Below are 18,494 nucleotides of genomic sequence, written 5' to 3' on the forward strand. Positions count from 1 at the left end.
GTGCCTTAATGAAAAGATCAACAAGCTACTGTGTAGAGACGACATAAGGAAGAATAATACTGCCAGCAAGATAATGATGACGAACAAAGTGAAGAGCGATCTCAAGATGCTTCGTACGTTCATATAATATAGGGTTGGCAGCAATTTTAATAGCACTTTGGTTATCACAGTATATAAGAGTGGGGACAGAGATAGAGACACCAAAGTCCATCAAAATCTGGCGCAACCAAAGAACCTCCTTAGCAGTAGTTGACATAGCACCATAATCAACCTCAGCAGTAGAAAGAGTAACTGTATATTGTTTCTTTCTTTTCAAAGAGATAAGGGAATCTCTATGAAAAATGCAGAAACCAGTAGTAGAACGTCGATCAGAGGCATCACTTGTCAAATCAGCATCCTAATAGGCGTGCAACTCAAGGGAAGACATGGCAGAAAAAAGTAAAAATAACGAAGAACTTGTAAGAGGGCAACATGATGAGTAGAACGAGGAGCACCCACAAACTGACTAAGAACATGAACAACATATGCAATATCAGGCCGAGTAATGGTCTAATAGACAAAAGCACCAATAATTGCATGATAGCGAATAGGATCAGGCAGAAGCTCACCATCAGAAGAGGAGAGTCGGTGATGCAGCTCAATAGGTGATATCAACTAGTCGAAAAATGTCAGTATGTACTTCTGTTGAGACACCAAGTAACCTCGACTAGAATTAGCAACCTCAAGACTTGGAAAGTAACGAAGAGGACCAAGATCTTTCATCTAAAACTCGGTGTATAATCGTTGTTTCAAGGAAAGAACAATATCAACATCATCACCAGTAATGACCATATCGTCAACATAAAGAAGAAGAATATTAATACCTTGAGGAGTCTGCCGAGTGAAGAGAGCATAGTCATGAGAGCTCTCGGTGAAACCAAGAGTAAGAACCATGCTGTGAAACCACTCAAACTAGACACGAGGACCTTACTTGAGCCCATAGATAGCTCGGCGATGATGACAGACATGCTGAGAAAGATGAGAGAAACCAGGAAGAGGAGCCATATAAACATCCTCAGAGAGATCTCCATGTAAGAAGGCATTTGTCATATCTAACTGATAAAGTCGCCAGTGACGAGCAACAGCAATAGCAAAAAGAAGATAAATAGTAGTCAACTTGGCTATAGGAGTAAATGTCTCCTCATAATCAATGCCATACTCATGAGTAAAACTACGAGCAACAAGACGCGCTTTGTGGCGCTTAATACTACCATCGGCTCTGGTCTTGACTCGATAGACCCACCAACAGCTGATAGGAGTAACACTAGATGGAAAAGGAATAAGATCCCATGTATGCATGCTCTGAAGAGCATCAAGTTCCTTTGTAATAGCCTGTTTCCCCTGGGAATGTTTCACTGTCTCAAGATAAGACTACTGCTCAGAATATGAGTGAATAGTATCAAGAAAGGCTTGGAAATCAGGAGAGTAGGTAGAGGAAAGAGAAAGGACATACCAAGCAGAAGGGTGGCGAGGACGGTCTGGGTAACGACGAGAGACAACATGAGCATCTTCAGGAAAGGGTGGGTCAGTGGAGAGAGGAGACGAATCATCAAATCCATCAATGCACCCAGAGGAAGAGGAAGGAGGAACAGAGGAAGTGTCTATGGAGACGTCTGGAGAAGGCACATAATTGACAGTGGTAGTAGAAACTCGGAAGAACTATAGAGGGGAGAAAAGAGGATACACTAATGGAAGACTGAAGAAAGGAAAGATTTGAGAAGGATGAAGAAAAGTAAGGAGGATCTTCAAGAATGTAATGTGACAGAAAATATGAAGACGGTGAGAATGAGGATCATAACAGCAATAACCCTTGTGTTCAGAGCTATATCCATGAAAAATGCACATAGCAGAATGGGGAGAGAGTTTTTTTCTCTCTATAGTGGGCAAAAGAACAAAACAGGTGCAACCGAATGTGCGAAGATGACCATAAGTGGGAGGAAGGGAGTAAAGACGCTCATAAGGTGTAATACCAGAGAGAGTGGAGGTAGGAGTGCGATTAATAAGATAGAGGGATGTAAGAATGGCTTAAGCCCAGAAGGATTGAGGAACAGATGAGGTAAAAAAAGTGCTCGTGTAGTATCTAGGATATGACGATGTTTGCACTTGACGACAGCATTCTGAGCAGGTGTGTAAGGACAAGATTTCTGAGGAAGAGTACTGTAAGTAGAGAGTAATGTTCAAAAAGATGTAGAGAGATACTCGCGTGCACCATCAGACAAAGAGATTTTAATACATTTACCAAACTAAGTATATACTATTTTCACAAATTGAGAGTAAATGGAAAAACCTCAAATCGGGAATGCGTTAAATAAAGCCAAGTATAATGCGAGAAATCATAAATGAAAAGATATGTAATAAAAAAAACCACCAAGAGAGGAGAGGGGTGGAGGACCCTAAACATCAGAATGAACTAGATCAAAAGTAGATTTAGCAATAGATTCCCGTGAAGAGAAAGGGAGAGCAATAGGTTTAGCGGGTTTACAACCTATACATGGATGTGAAGGAAGGGAAGAAACAGAACCAAGATTACCTGAACTTGTTAAGAGTTTCATCCAAGAACTAAACAAGTAACCAAGGCGACTGTGCCAACAATCAAGAGAATATACAGAAGCAATAATATCAGAAGATGGAAGATTGGAAAGATGAAGAGAATCTAAATGATAGAGGCCACCAACTCTACGGCAGATCCCAATCTTCTGGCCTATAAGATGGTCTTGCACAATATAAGTAGAGGAAGAAAAATTAATTGTAAGACCATGATCAATAAGTTGACTAATAAAAAGAAGGTTAAGAGCTAGGCTAGGAACATGATGGACGTTAGGAATGTCAAATGAAGTGGATTGAAGTCTACCACACTATGTGAGTGGCACAAGAATCTAAAATTCAAGAGGAAGAAGACATACCAGAGGCAACAGACATAGCAGAGAAACGTTGGAGCGATAGAGCGCGCTGCATAGCATGAACTTGTTCAGTGAAATGAGCAACTTGAGAGAGAATATCAGCAGATGAAGAAGAAGCTGAAGTTAAAATAGAGGTAGCATGAGGGTTGGAAGCAGGAGATTGAGGCGGAGGGCGAGACTATGAGGACTATTACTGCTGTCGTTATTGATGCTTAAGACACTGATTCTTCATATGACTAGGACACTTACAGTAATGACATATGACTGGTGATTTAGAGAAGAAGCAGGAGCTGGTTGCACAGAAGGGCCAGAAGGTACTCAAGAGGAGCGTGGAGAGGTCATGGTGAGAACTATGTCTGTAGAAATAAGTCATGGAGATAGTGCGCTAAGATGAGTCTCCTCAGCATTCACGCTATGAATGGCATCGTTAAATGATGAAAGAGGGTCCCGATTGAGCAGTTGGCTGCAAACATCCTCAAAATCAGGACTAAGGCGCATAAAAAATTCAAAGGTGCACTGTGTTTGGCGAGATTGAGTGCGAGTCTTGCAACATTTGCATGTTAGGCAAGTGGACTCGTCCAATGAATCAATCTGATACCACAGGGGACCGTAGGTCATTGACATACTCTCTAATGGAACTCTCACGTTGCTGGACATGAGTAAGATCTTGCAAAATGACATATTGATGAGCAGAGCTGGAATGCTCAAACATATGACATAAGTGTTCCCACATTGCATAAGCAGTGAGAAAGATGTCCAATTTCCATACGAACATCAATCTCACAAAGACTGATAGATAATGGTTATGGTATATTGATCAGCAAGTGTTCATGAAGTATCTGGGGTGGACGGTTGGGGAGAGTTACCGCCAACATGGCTAAGTAGATCCATACCAAGTAAAGCAATGTGAACGGTAGTAAACCATTCTCTGTAATTATAATTGTTTAGTTTGATATCAATTGGAGCTAGAAAATGTGGAATAGAGGAAGATGACGCCATTTTATTTCATTTCATTTTTTATTATTATTATTATTATTATTAATTTTTTTTATTATTATTATCATTTTTTAAGATAGGAAATGGATAAGAGGGAAAGACAAAATTCTTGGGCCTTGGAATTGTGATTTTTTTTTTTAAGTTAGTTAGGAAATGGATAAGAGGAAAAACAAAAAAAAACAAAAATCTTGGTGGGTATTGAAAAGGAGATTGATTTTTGTTTTTTTGTTTTCTTGTTTTTCTTGTTTTGTTTTTGTTTTTGGTTTTTTTAATATATATTATATATTGTATATTTGTACTGAGAATCAAAACAAACGAAAATAGTCAAGATCTCAGGACTTAAAATGCGAAAATCTCGTACGTGGAATATTGTGTTGGTCTTCTGGTCAAGGAAGCAGTGGAGGTCGTCAGCTAGTTGGTTGAGATGAGACGAAGAGCTAGCGGCGAAGAAGCAGTGATGATCCGGTGGCCAAAGCTAAGTAAAGAAGCAATTGATTTGTCACGGTGGCCCGGGCTGAGCGAAGCAGTAATGGCAGTGAAGAAGCAGTGATGGCATTATCTGTCATGGTGGCCTGTATTGGAGATGATCCGGCAGTGAGAATCTATGATGGTGATAATCACGGCAGCGGGGTTTAAGCCGGTGGCTGTGGAGCAGCTGAGAGGTGTTGACCGACGACGAGTGGCTGTGGAGATGGCTGTGGAGAGGTGGTGGCTGTAGAGATGGCTGGTGGTAACATGTGCAAAGGTCGTCAGTGTGGAGGTTAGTGGCAAAGACAATGAGTCAACCAAACAATCAAGGTTCAATTTCACCGTAAACAAACAATGAAGCAAGAAAACAAGCAACCAAGAATTTCATATTCACCCAAGTAACCAAGGAGGAACAAAGCATAATGCTCGTTGGAGAGCTAACAAAATTAAACGGACAGATTAATGGTCCAGCGAGATCGGCCGGCATCTGATACCATGATAGACAAATTATGAGAGAAAAGAATGTATGTTCATTAGAGTAAAACCAACCCATATATATACAAGAAGGGTGTATACATAAGTATGTATACTCAAGGGTATATATGTATAAGTATATAATATATGTGCATAGTGTATATACTCTAACACTATTACTTCTACCTCAATGCTATTTTTATTATTATTCTCATTCTTCTCATTGTTCTCATTACTAATCCCTATAATTAGATAATCCCATTCTCTTCATCTTATTCCCTATGTTCCCCATATTCCCATTCCTTCCACCTCAACACTATTTTATATTATTATTCTCATTCTTCTCATTACTAGTCTCTATAATTATATAATCCCATTCTCCCTCATCTCATTCCCCATATTCCCATTCAGAAAACCAAATGCATCCACACTGTATTGAAGTTAAATGATGAGACTAGTTTGGGTTGGCCAAAGCTGTAAATGGGCATGTGGCTTTGCTAGGTAGTACTCAGGTGAATGGTTCAACATTGAGATAGCATAAAACTCATGTTAGGTTGTTCATTCAATTGGCCCACGGCATGTGCTCCATGCCCTACCTGAGAAACACTTCTTCATCCTCTCTCTTATATTTTATATTTTTAGAAAAATCTGTATTAATGATAGAACCTCTCTTTTTTTCTTCTTCTTCTTCTTTCTTCTTCTTCTTCTTCTTCTTCTTCTTCTTCTTTTATTAGAGTTATCTAGTTGCACCACGTTAGTTTTGGTTGATGTTAATTTTTAATTAATATCATGAGTTTTATGTAATAAAACACATTTTTTTTTATCATGGAGTTGATGTAACCATAAAGAAGTCAATTATTTTTTTACTGGGTGGATAAGCTTCATGGGCATTGAGCTACTTTATTCAAGCGGCATACTACCGGCGTTAAGATGCCATGTGTCCTCATTTTGTGTGACAAGAGCTTATGTTTTGATTGTGCATAGAAGACCTCGTGGCACCACCACGGTCGGTGCATTTGTATTCTAGTCATTGAGCTTCCTGCATGAGACATTTTATACTATGGGGCTTGTGCCTCTAGACTAGATGTCAATATAATTTTAAAAAATAGAGTTCATTATTAATGATTATAATAAAAAAAGAATTAGATATCAAAACAAACAATAATCACGTCAATGACCAAGATACAAAATATCCTTTTAAATCGCTATAATATATACACACATTGTGTTAAATTGGTTTATGTCAATAAATATTGTTTTAATTCTTCAATTGCTACTTAAGATATAAAATCATGTACCTAAAATAAATATGATGACTATTATAGAAAATATTTATTTTATATTTTTAGTAAATATTTCTCTCCAAAATTTTCTCTATGAGGATATTGAATAGTTTTCCCTTTGAATAAATTACTATAGAATCATTTCAAAACATAAAATGTTTATTTTCTTTTGTCTATTGAAATAACCAGCCAATTATTTCATATCTCTAAAAATTATCCCAAACACCAATGCTGTACTATCTATTTTTTTAAAAAAAATACTTTCACCAGCCAAACAGTTTGGGTTAAAATCAATTTTTTAAAAAAATATGCCCATTAGTATTAATAAATTTGAATTTCTTAGGGACGTTGATTTCTCTGTAAGTGGGGGAAGTCATAAAATGGGAGAAGTGCCACTTTTTGTGTTCATTTTCCAGGAAATGTGACTTTCATGAAGAATTCACTTTCCCACTTCTGGTGTTCATTTCGATGTAAATGATGTCACTTCTAAAATGAATTCCATAACATATTCATTTCAAAAAAAAAAGTGAGGGAAGTGCTTACAAATAAAAATATTATGATAAAATTATAATTAAAAAGGATTAAAACTCTATATTTTTACAAAATCAAATAATTTTAAATTTAAATAGATTTTTATGTTTTATATTTTATTTTAATTTCTAAACCCATAAATTTAGTATACACGTTGATATATTTTGATGTTAGACAAAATTTCTCAACTTTTAATATATTTTTCTCTCTTTTGTAAATATTTTAATTTTATTTACTTTTAATACGAATTAAGATATTTTAAGTTAAATAAAAGTTTATTTGATTTTTACATCTTAAATTTTAATTTTTGATGCTTTATCTTTTAATTTTATTGAGTTGTTGGACATCAACTTTAATTTTTAATGTTTATAACGATAATTAGTTTCCCACATCAAATTTGTACAAATACAATGAAGGTAATCGTTGTTTCATGACAATGTACATACTTGACAAGTCCATTAAGTAAAAGGAAATTCTAAGTTCATGAGTACATAACACAAAATCCATACACAAAACATAACAATGCATGCCAAACATAAAATCCATACAATATTCTTTCAAAGAGTAATGCTATATAAAACAAAACTTTTGGCCAAAATGGTTGCATGACTGACATGGATCCCATTCTCTCTCTCCTAATGAGCATCCTAAAAAAAAAGATACAAAAGAAATCACCAGTCCCTCTCTTGTCTGAAGACCTTAGCTCTAATTCCTCTTTCTCATCAAACCCCATCACCGACGACGCCGCCAATGCCAATGCCCTTCATCGTTACTGAACCTCTCTTCTTCGACGCATCCAAGTCCTGCCAACGCTGACCCCATCATCGGCACTGACGCCGACGCCCTTCGTCATCTCTGAACCTCTCTTCACCGGCATCAGCCAAGTCTTGTCGATGCGGACCCCATCACCGACCCCAACGCTAATGCCCTTTGTTGTCTCTGAATCTTTTCTCTCAGGTGCCATCCAAATCCATCACTAGCATGCCACCAAGGTCATCGCTCATTTCTTGCCATCACTGCTACCATCAACACTGATGAACCTCTCCATACATACTGTCACTCCTCCATCATCTCTTGCAGCTGAATCTTGCCACGTTGTGGGCGTCGCCTATGGCTGAACCTCACCGCACCATTTAATAACACTCACTCTCTTTGTTACTCCTCTCTCTCTCTCTCTCTCTCTCTAAATATTCTCACTCCCTCTATCTCTTTTGACTAACAAAGTTGCTATCCTAGGCCAACCCGTACCAGTCACCAATAACTGAAAATCGTCGTACTATGCTCGTCACCTACGGTTGAACCTTTCCACATCATTTGGTAACATACTCTCTGGGTGTGTGTGTGTGATTATATTTTAGTTAAAAATGATATTTTAACTAATTTTGTTACTAATCAACAAGCTATCAGTCTTGTGTGTGATGATATTTTAGTTAAAGATGATATTTTAACTAATTTTTTTACTAATCAACAAGCTATCAGTCTTGTGTGTGATGATATTTTAGTTAAAGATGATATTTTAACTAATTTTTTTACTAATCAACAAGCTATTAGTTATTGGTAATTGATAATAATAATTATTATTATTAGTATTATTATTATTAGCACAATAGTGATAATGGCCACTAATACCATATTAATTAGCTAGAATCAATGTCTTTCTACACTAGCTTGATTGTTGAAGCCATGATTATTGAAATTGAGAAGAAGTTGCAAAAGATGAAACTATACTTGCTTGTAAAAGTGTCTTGTTATACAAATGTTTCTAGATCATTCATATATACAATATTATGTTTTAGAGGAAAGGTATACTGTGATACCCTATCCCGATTTTTGACCTCCGGACTGTTTTTTCAGTTTTTGTGCATGCATTAGGGGAAAAATGGTTATTTTACACTAGTGGTATCCTTGCATGATTGCATAGTAGATTGTGTGTGAAAACCAGCCAAAAACCAGGGGTAAAATGGTCTTTTGGACCCTGTTTCATTATATTTCCTATTATGAGGGCATTGTGGTCATTTCCATTTTCTTTAAAAAAACTTCTGAAAATCTGAAATTGTTAAGGATAAGAGAGCAACGTGGCTCTCATCCCTTTCTCTCATTTCTCATTTTTCCTTCTTTCCTTCTTGTTTTCCTTCTTCGGCCGAACATCCAAGGTTTTGAAAAAAAATTCGTCGTCGAGTTTTTCAATAAATCAACGCTTCTATTCACTTCCTCCCACTCTCCTGAGCTTGGTAAGGCTTCGATCCAAGTTTATTTCTTTTTATTTTTCTTGTATTTCATTGTTTTCGAAAAGCTTTAAAACCCTAGAAATAATCCTTGGTTTGAGTTGTTTTTGGGCTCAAATCGAGCCGGTGTCGTGGTTGTTCCTTTGTATGTATATCTGTGAAGAAATTTCACGATTTGGATTTGTAAATCGGCGAGAAACCATTGATTAAGGGCCGCTTTACTGTAGCAAATTCGCGGTTTGCTGTAGCAATTCCGAAAACATTGTAGCACCGAAAAACCTTGGCCTTTTCTTATATTTCTTTGGTCCAAATCGAAGCCCTTCTTACCTGGAATCCATTGGAACTAGTTTTGCTCCGATTTGAGGTCATTTTGGGGTCCAAAATGACGTTGTTTTCCCATACAACCCTAGTGTTACATGTTTAACATGGAACATTGCATGTGCATGCATATTGATTCTGAGTTTGGTTTTAATTGCTTCTTGGGTTCCCTGCTTGTATCTAGGTGGCGAAACATCTTCGAAGAGGAAGAAAATCGCTGACCAGTGTGTGCGTATCCATGCGAGACGACATGTTCTGTGAGTGGTTATGTTGAGTGCACAATTCTAATTGAATATCGAAAATATTTTATTTGCTTTTGAAAGGATTTCCATGGCTTTATCATGTTTTAAATTACTGTTTCGTGGGTTAAAGTAAAGTGAAGATGACAACTAGAGACTATGGTTTATTTGGATGACTTGTGATTTATTCTCTGAAAATCATGAGAAAGCTTACTAAGGATGTAGTCGTGTTAGTTGAGATTGAACTTGAGGACATACATGCTTGGTGGATGAATGGAAATTGTTGGTTATTACAACAAGTTCATTGAGCTTAAGTGTTATAAGTGAAATTGATTATGTATGTTCAATGGATGATTTAATCTCCCTAGTGATGTATATAATTTCTAAAGTTTTGAGGCATGATGTGATAAATATGGTATGTGGAACTGGATGGAACTTTGAATGCTAAGGTATACAACAACACTAGTATTTTGGAATTGGAATGACTTGGGGAACCTTATGCATGATCTTGGGTAGTCAGTGAGGTTGAGGCTAATATTTTCTTTGCAGTATTTGAAAACCATGGATGACAAAATTACACTTATGCTGTTGAATTAGCAAAGTTGATGAGGTTTGTTCTTGTGAGCATAGTGTAGGGTGCTTAATTGTAGTTTGATCATATTGTGGTATCTATCGGGTGGATGTCAATGATTATGATTATTATTTTAAATGGAAGTTCTTTAGAAGGTTGATGATGAATAGCTTGAGTTATATGTGACCAGTGTTGGACTGCAAAACTGAATATTCTTGTGAATTTTGAATAATAGTTTAATTTAATGCTCCTAAGAGGAGATAGTCAACTTTTGAGTATTTTGGCAATGGGATTATTATAGATGAAGGAAATATTGGTGTTGAGGTAATGCCACCAAGATAAGGATCTAAGATATGATTGAGTATAAGAAAGGGTTGAATAGTAAAGACTTGTGGAAGTAAATGCCTGATGATGTGTAAAGTAGGATTGGATCAATATATATATTTGCATATGCAAACATATGTAATGAGATGAACACTTTTTCATGACTTTTAAAGGACTTGGATGTGTGGTTGACTAGACTTTGGGGATTAATCTTGTACTTGGAGGAAAACTTAGTGAGATGCGAAAAGAGAAAGCTAGAATGATCCTAAGTAACTTGAGGTTTAACTATACCAAAAGCTCTGAGGACTTGTTATATTAGTGGCATCTGCTTCGAGAATGATTTGTAAAACCTTTCACTTTTATAAGTATACTTTTGATATTTATGGTTATGAGAAAAAGGGTTTTCATTGCTGTTCATCTGGATTATGGGCATTGCAGTGTATTTAATATTCGTCGGTTTTATTGTCTAAAGCAATGTTTCAATCAACTTGAAAAGCTTCACGTGTTTTTGAGCTATTCTTGACATTTTAACAGAAAATGTTTTTGAGCATATTGGCATATCGGGATTGGAATACTTTCATGAAAGTTTATATGCATTTTCTATGCTTTTGGCATTGGCTTTGTGGAAATAAGGTTTATTTCCGATATGTGAATGCTTGTCCTGGATATGGACATTGTGATATGCTTTATACAGATTGTATTATTGCTACATCTACATGATGGTTTGTATGGTGACCCAACTGCAGTAGGCGGTCTCCACGACCAGCCTGTTGAGGTGGCGTGGTAGACCGGCTGATTTCTACGAGGGTCAGTTCAGGTGGGAGTGTAGAGCCCTGACTGGATATTCATCGGGTAGCCGGGGTCACTGACCGGTGAACCGATGGGTCAACGCCAAGGACATGAGTTCCTTGACGGTTCTGAACCTAGCCGTGGGCACGGCGAAGGTGTAGAGAGTTTTCTAGACCATGTTGCATTCCTTTTGTAGTGCTTTATTCAATTCGTGATTTTGGCGGTGAGTAGCTGTTTGTTTTGGATTTTGAGACTCGTATTATTGTTGTTCTATATATATTGAGTGGAACTGTTATGCTCTTTTTGCATTATTATCCAAGTTTGGTTTGATATTCTTTTAGATTTGTGCTAACCCATTCACTGAGTGACCTTGGTTACTCACCCCCTCCGCTCCCTTCCAGGTTTAGTGGTTTGGGGGCGTCGTAGTGAGGCGAAGTGCTTGGGAATTTGTATCTCGAGTCAGGTTTTGTTTATGGCATGGTGTATTGCAGTGGATCTACTAGTGTTCTTCACTCTGTATCTGTGGCTTGTATTAAAGTGGTTTTGTTATTTAGCATGAGTTTGTGAGCCTTGTGAGGACTCGAGGATTGAGTGGTGGGTGTCCCTCCTCGGGTTGTCGTGGCGATTGTCACGTGGAGGCCCACGGGTAGGGCGTGATATATACTATTTGATTTGTTTAAAAGCTAAAAAATGAGCTGTAAGATGATACCATTAAGTAGGATTTCTTGTACAAACTCAAAAGTTGAGGAAATAATTATTAGAAACAAGAAAAAGGCATTGCGATTTAAATCATTCTTTCTCAATTATTTTTGGGTCTAAAACTAATGTTATTTTTTGTAGAAAACTTAACAAAAGGGAATTGCACAAACTCAAAACGACTCCCAAGTTGAACTTTTTACACAAGAAAGTGTGGTAATGCTATGTCATTCAATATTTATATTCTTTATAGCATTAGACAAAAAAATAACATCTATTATTTTTCTCCTAGGCGATCGTACAACAATCTGGTTCTTTTTTGGGCTTCACAAGTCTATGAAACAACTGATTGCAATATGGATGATGCTTTATTGTGAGTAATTATTTGCTTTGAATTGTCTTACTTTGTTTAAATCTTCTTAGCATCCTTTATTTTTATCTACCTCAGCTATCAATTTGGATACTACTGGCTTGTATGAATCATGTATGAAACATGCTTTGCACCATTTAATAGAATCATGTATGACATCAAAGAATTATGGATAAATGAGATTGGATTAAGGCTCTTGTATCTCTTTCATTTGCAAAATTTAGGTTTTGAGGATTGGCATATTTCTCTGTTGTCCTTTCTTCCCAAATATTATTGTCCTTTAATTAATTTAATTTATTCATTCATTTTCTAGAAAAGTGGATAAACAACATTTGCTAAATGTTATCAAAGATGATGTTGGTTAGTGGTTCTATGTTGTTGTCTGTATTTCTTGTTGATGTTCTAACAAAAAAGAGTGGATAATTTGTTTATGATTCACTTTGATGTCACTTCCCATTTTTGGTAGCTAATTTCTTGAATAATCCTTGTTCTAAATCATGTATTTAATTATCTGTTTATGGTTGGGTTCATTACATTCACATGCTCAGTTAAGTGGTAAATTCATATGTTGTTGATATTTATTGATTAGTTATTTCTTTTTAAATTCAATGACTATTGCGATTAATGTTAGCTGTTGTATAATAATTACTATCCTTATTTGATTGTAGATGCCAAAGGAAAACACTCAAACTCAACATGACAAACAAGCTGAAATTTGCACACAAGAAAGCATGGTAATGACTAGATGTTTGAAATTTATATTTGTTATTCTGTTTTAAATTTTTTTAAACATATTGGAGTATAATTTTTCTTTTTAGGTAAATTCAAACTCACTTTCGATAGCTTCATCTTGCTAAATCTAGGCATTTAGTCATTCACACAAGAATCCAATGTCTTCTTTATGGTATTCCAATTATTCATTTCTATTGATTTGTTTAACTATGACATAAATTTTTCTTAATCATGTTGATTGTCTAATCGTTATGTATTTATCAATAGGGGAATATAGACCCATGATGACCCAGGCTCAACAATGTGTAAGAATGAGGTGTAGAGCTAAAAACAAATTAATGGATGAGTTCCATGTTAATGTAACATCTTTGTGTTATGAAACAAACATTGTTGCCAATTGTTAAATTAAAGTGTTGTATGGTTTTGTCAACCTTAATGGATGAGTTCTATGTAGGCGTTGTATGGTTTTGTCAAACTTAATGGATGAGTTTTATGTAGGTGTTGTATAGTTTTGTGAAGCTTAATGACTGATTTTTATGTTGGGTGTTGTGTGGTTTTGTTAACTTAAAGTATGCTACTAATGCTATGATACATCTTTGTGTTATATGGTTTTCTACGGCTTAGTTAAAATGTGCAGCTATAGTTTTGAAAATGTGCTTATTTATATTTTGAAGTGTGCATCAGCTAATTTAAAATGTGCAGTTTTGTATTATACAGTTTAAATACATATTCATTAGTTTAAATACCATCTATATTTTGATACAATTTCAATAATATGGACTCAATAACCCAATTACATATTCAATAATACAGATTCAATTTAATATTATAGACCCAATAATACAAATTCAATAATACAAATTGAATAAGAACTTTGGTCTTTCTCAGCATTGCTGTAGCTTGTAGGAAAGACTCCCTTTTGTGTTTCTCAATATAGTTAGGTTACCAACAAAGAAACAACAACAAACAAGTTATAGGCATGGTGGAAACAGACATATACATTAAGAATGCCATCAAAAACTGAATTTACAAAATTTAATTCAACATGGTGGAAATATAGAATATAAATAGATATCTAGAAACTAATTTAATTGGGTGGGAGGAAAAGGTGATATTGTAATCAACAAAATTCGTTAAAGATGAGAATAAGAAGATTAGATCCAAAAGAAGATTAAAAAAAAAAAGATGATGACTTATTCAGAATATTTGTCTATTGTCGGTCATGAAAGGCATTTGGACAAACTCACCATTACTCCTGATAAAAAAATCTTAACATGTCTATGAAAATTAGCAATCAATAATTGAGGGAGCTATATGAAAGATGAAATCTTAAATAGAAGGGAAAGGGAGAAGAGAAGAGAAAGAGAGTTAGGGCTAAGGCAGCTCTCGAAGAGGGGAGACGAGGGACAAAGGAGATGCCGGGAGTGGGAGGCAAGGATACTAAAATTAGGGCTAAGACAATGTGTGAATGGAGAAGAGCCCTAGCTCAAGTGACATCGGTGGCTGGAGAATGCGACGACGATCGGCTGCAGGTGACGCCGGCGAAGTATAGGATGAGAGACAGGGTTCTTAGCGTCAGAGGAGTAAAGGAGGGGAGAAGATGTCAGAAGAGCCCTAGCTTTGGGGTCTTGTTTATTGTTTATTTATTAATTTTATTTTTTTAAAAATGAAGCTGACTAGGAATTAACTGCAAGAACACCTAGCATCCAAGTCATTCATGCAGTCAATTTGTGTAATCTCTTCGGCGGATATAGCATTACTCCTTTCAAATATATAACAAAATAATAGTTGTCTCATTCAAGATTCACTTCCTTCAACAAAAAAGGTATGTCCCATCACTCCAAAGAATAACCTATAAATTTCATGACAAAGACAATAAATAACTCATTAAGTATATAAATTTTAAATAAAACAATTTGTGTTGTATGATTAGAAACCAAAAATACATACCTAGTATGATGACCTCCTCAAGGGCTAGAGTTTCTCATGGAAGCAATAAAATTATCTATCCGTCTTTTATAGAGAGATGGCTTCCTCAAGTAGAAGTTCTCGACCTATTTTTTCTTTTCGATTAACCTATTGAAGACCATTTCCATGTCATCCTCACTATAGCCCTCCATGTCCCATAGTGCATCGGAGAGTTTTTATTTCCATATCTCTTTCTGGTCCTATCTGTTGATGTCACCTGATAAATGCCTATATGTGTGTATTTTGTATCTATATATTTCACACTATTCATGTGTATTTTTATGAATCGATGCCTTTTTATGGTTTAATTGGTTCCTTCGGTGTTTCAGGCCATAAAGAAGCCTAGATGAGCTCGATGACACAATTTAGGAAGAATTTGGCAACAAAACAATGTTTTAGAGCTCGGGTACTGTAATAAACACTACAGCAAACACTGTAGCATTAAGGATTGAAGAAACAACAAAGTCTCAGGTTTTCTTTGCAGGTAACATTATGACCATGAAGAAGGCTGTAAGGTAGATGGAGAAATCTCGTACATGTACTATAGCAGATTTATTGTATGAGACTATAGCAAAGTTACTATAGTAGGTACTATAGCACTTTACTAAAATTTTAGCAGAAATCCCAAGGGGTATCCTTGCGCCTTCAAGCCAGGCCATGAAGCTATCCCGAGAAGACCTTTAAAAAGGTTTATAGGGCATTGGATCATCATCTTCATCTTCTTCCTTGAGCTCTTTAACTACTCCCAATCTCAATCCAAGGTGAAGAACCACAGTTGAGGGCATTTTTGAGGTGGAAATTAATGGGAGAAGCACACTCCGGCAAGATTCATCCTAGATCTCATTTGTATAGGCTTGAAGAAGATGAGGGAAGCCGCCCCATCGTGGCATTCGTGGAAGCTTTCCACGCTATCCAACTCGTCATTCGGCTTCTAAATTTTGAGAGAGTCTTTGTTATGATTGCTTTAGTTGTTCCCATTGTGTTAAACTTTGTATTTGCTTGTATGGATGGCTAAACTCCAAGGACACCGGATGCAAGTGAACCTTGGGATGAACTTACTTGTTTGAATGCTTTGTTTACTGATAAGTGCTTGTGTATAAGTAATGCGAAGTATACTTTTCTTACATTGAGCATTACTTTTATCAGATTTTGATGGCTCATTCATGTGTATTTGTGTTCTTTTATGCATTTAGGGTTGTCGAGAAAAGTTTTGAAGAAAGGAACCAAAAGTAGATCGTGGACGCAATTGTTGATGAAGTTCTTGGATTGAACAAACGTGAAGACACAAGTTGTGCTCAAAGGCATGTGGGTGTGTACCAACCTCCATTGTGCTAAGTGAATACACAACGTGCAGTGGCACAAAGGCAGTCACACTCATTTGTTCCGGCTTATGCAACATTATCAAGAGCTTTGTCAATGTGGTTTCATTGAAAACATGACGTGATCTACCACATGGATGTGTGCCCATTCATGTGACATCGATGAAAAGAGTGGATTCGGGAGCATTCCGGTGAAGTACTATAGCAGTTTACTACAGCAAAACAATGTAGCAAAATCACTGTAGTAGTTACTATTCACAATGCGCAAGGAATAAAGACCTGGAAATCCACACGCCCATGTGGATGCCCGATTCCAGCCCTATAAATACCGCTTTGAGAGTTTTATTTTGAGATTCGAATTCTATCTTTGGCCCATCTTTGGTGGCACCCACTGCTAGGGTTTGGAGAGGCTTTTGCTAGGTTTTTGGAGTAGTTCTATGGCCTTCGACATCGAATTCCTTTGGAGAAGAACTATTGGGGTAGTTTTCGTAGGCATCAATTCAGCGAGGTGTGCCTTAGGTTTGACAATGGAACCTTTGGAGAAGACAAGGCGGCTCCACAAGACCATCGATACGGATTACAAGGGGTTTTCTCTATGGATTGCTTGCACTTATCCTTGATTTTATATTTGCTTTTGTATTGCTCCATGGAGAGCTAAACCCCTAGTGGGTGCTTGGACTTGTAAACCCTAGGATGATTTTGTTTCATTGACTCTTATTATGTTTCTTTAATTGATGTTTTAATTGAGTTTCAACCTTGAATGCTTGTTGAATTGATTTTCCCTTAGAATGACACTAGGGTTGAGAATCTATCTTGGTAATCATTGTGAATGAGTGACACTTCATTAGGGTTAGAAAAAGCAAGGTTGAAGAGGGTTGAGAGGGTGAGTCGAGAGGTAGCAGAACGCCCCCTTTCCCTTCCAATGTGATTTATCCTACCTCCGCGTTCTAAGAGTTCTTTGCGGTCACGATATTTGAAGTTTCTAAGAGACAAACTCCACTGGGCTTAGTTGCGCGAGCAACAGATTGAAGTGTTGAAGTAATCCTTAGTGTTGGGGCTTAATCATTACTAGTGGTCTTCCGCCTGGACCAAACGGTTAGATCTATACTAGGGAATAGTATTTATCATTTAGAATCCCTAGAGCTCTAAGCAATCCTACACAGTGTGAAGCGTCAAGAGCATTCCTTTCCGCCGGGGTATAGTGTAAGGGTTAGTCACGGTTGACCTTAGATTTGGGACCATGTATCTTTGGATTTTTTTCAAGACTCATTAAACATCAGTTAGGAGGCATAATGATTAGTCTTGCACTTGAAACAATAGTCCTAGGGTGAGCAATGTCTGTGTACCCCATCTTCCCATCGATTACCTCTCTTTATTCCTATTGCTCTCTTTTCTCTTTTTCTTTATTTCTATTCACATTGATATTGTTCACTGAAATCACAAATTGACTTACTCTATGGCTAGATAGCATTACTACTTGCTTCTTAATAATTATTCCCTATGGATACGACTACCCACTCACCGGGGTACTTTATTACTTCGACAACTCGTGCACTTGTGGTACACACGCAAGGGATGTGTCATTTACTTTAATGCATTGGTTTGATTTGTGGTTCAAGCTTTGTGCTCTTTGATGTATTGGATTGTATGAGAAGTCTGTGGTTCAATTCTTAGGTTGTACTTGGATGCACGAGATGCGCCTTTGTATTAGACTCACTTAGCTTGAAAGGGATCCATGTACAGATACACCAAGGGATTCGAATATTTTGTATCCCTCTAACCATTAGAGATTAACCTAGATGTGTGTTGACCCTAATTAGAGATTTCCCTAGCCTTAATGCAATCATATGAGGATTTGGTCAGAAAGAATTCTGAACCAATACTTGTATATTAGGGTAATCACTGAGGAATCTCTTGGCTCAAGTCACCATTGTTTTGTAACCTTAGCATTCTTCTGGCATTAGTAGCCCCGAGGGGATTTGCATCCATGACGATTCCTTTCTCAAGGTTTCCCACTCATTTACCCCAGTGTGTAGACATTTTACTTTAGTTCTTTTTAACCTTTTTAGTGATTTAGGACACTCACACTCGAATTTGTAGACTAGACAGCAAATAAAGAGGAAGTAAGGGTAGCTCCTTGGCCCCGAGAAATACGACCCATGTGTCACACGTAGTGTGCTACTTGACGATCCTGTGTACTTGTGGGTGTTCACATCACCGCCAACTCACCTACCTTTTCTAAAATTTTTCTC

General features: G+C 36.8%; 1 protein-coding gene across 1 annotated transcript; it reads left to right on the forward strand.

Annotated features, from left to right (window-relative positions):
- The first annotated feature begins 8,819 nt into the window (after positions 1 to 8,819).
- Positions 8,820 to 13,286, forward strand: LOC120259436. Its single transcript, XM_039267036.1, has 8 exons — positions 8,820 to 8,922; positions 9,419 to 9,491; positions 11,559 to 11,620; positions 11,712 to 11,803; positions 11,998 to 12,069; positions 12,146 to 12,226; positions 12,892 to 12,957; positions 13,223 to 13,286. The coding sequence occupies exons 2-8, from the start codon at positions 9,473 to 9,475 to the stop codon at positions 13,230 to 13,232; spliced, it is 402 nt and encodes a 133-aa protein (XP_039122970.1). The 5' UTR covers positions 8,820 to 8,922; positions 9,419 to 9,472; the 3' UTR covers positions 13,233 to 13,286.
- Positions 13,287 to 18,494: the final 5,208 nt, after the last annotated feature.

The sequence above is a fragment of the Dioscorea cayenensis genome, chromosome 4 (genome assembly GCF_009730915.1).
Source record: "Dioscorea cayenensis subsp. rotundata cultivar TDr96_F1 chromosome 4, TDr96_F1_v2_PseudoChromosome.rev07_lg8_w22 25.fasta, whole genome shotgun sequence".
In the NCBI taxonomy this organism is placed as follows: Eukaryota; Viridiplantae; Streptophyta; class Magnoliopsida; order Dioscoreales; family Dioscoreaceae; genus Dioscorea; species Dioscorea cayenensis.

Coding starts and splice junctions, on each gene's coding strand:
- LOC120259436 (XM_039267036.1), top strand. Junction 11,621..11,711: donor GAATTTGTATCTCGAGTCAG/GTTTTGTTTATG, acceptor TTTGTTATTTAG/CATGAGTTTGTGAGCCTTGT. Junction 11,804..11,997: donor TGTCACGTGGAGGCCCACGG/GTAGGGCGTGAT, acceptor TATTTTTTGTAG/AAAACTTAACAAAAGGGAAT.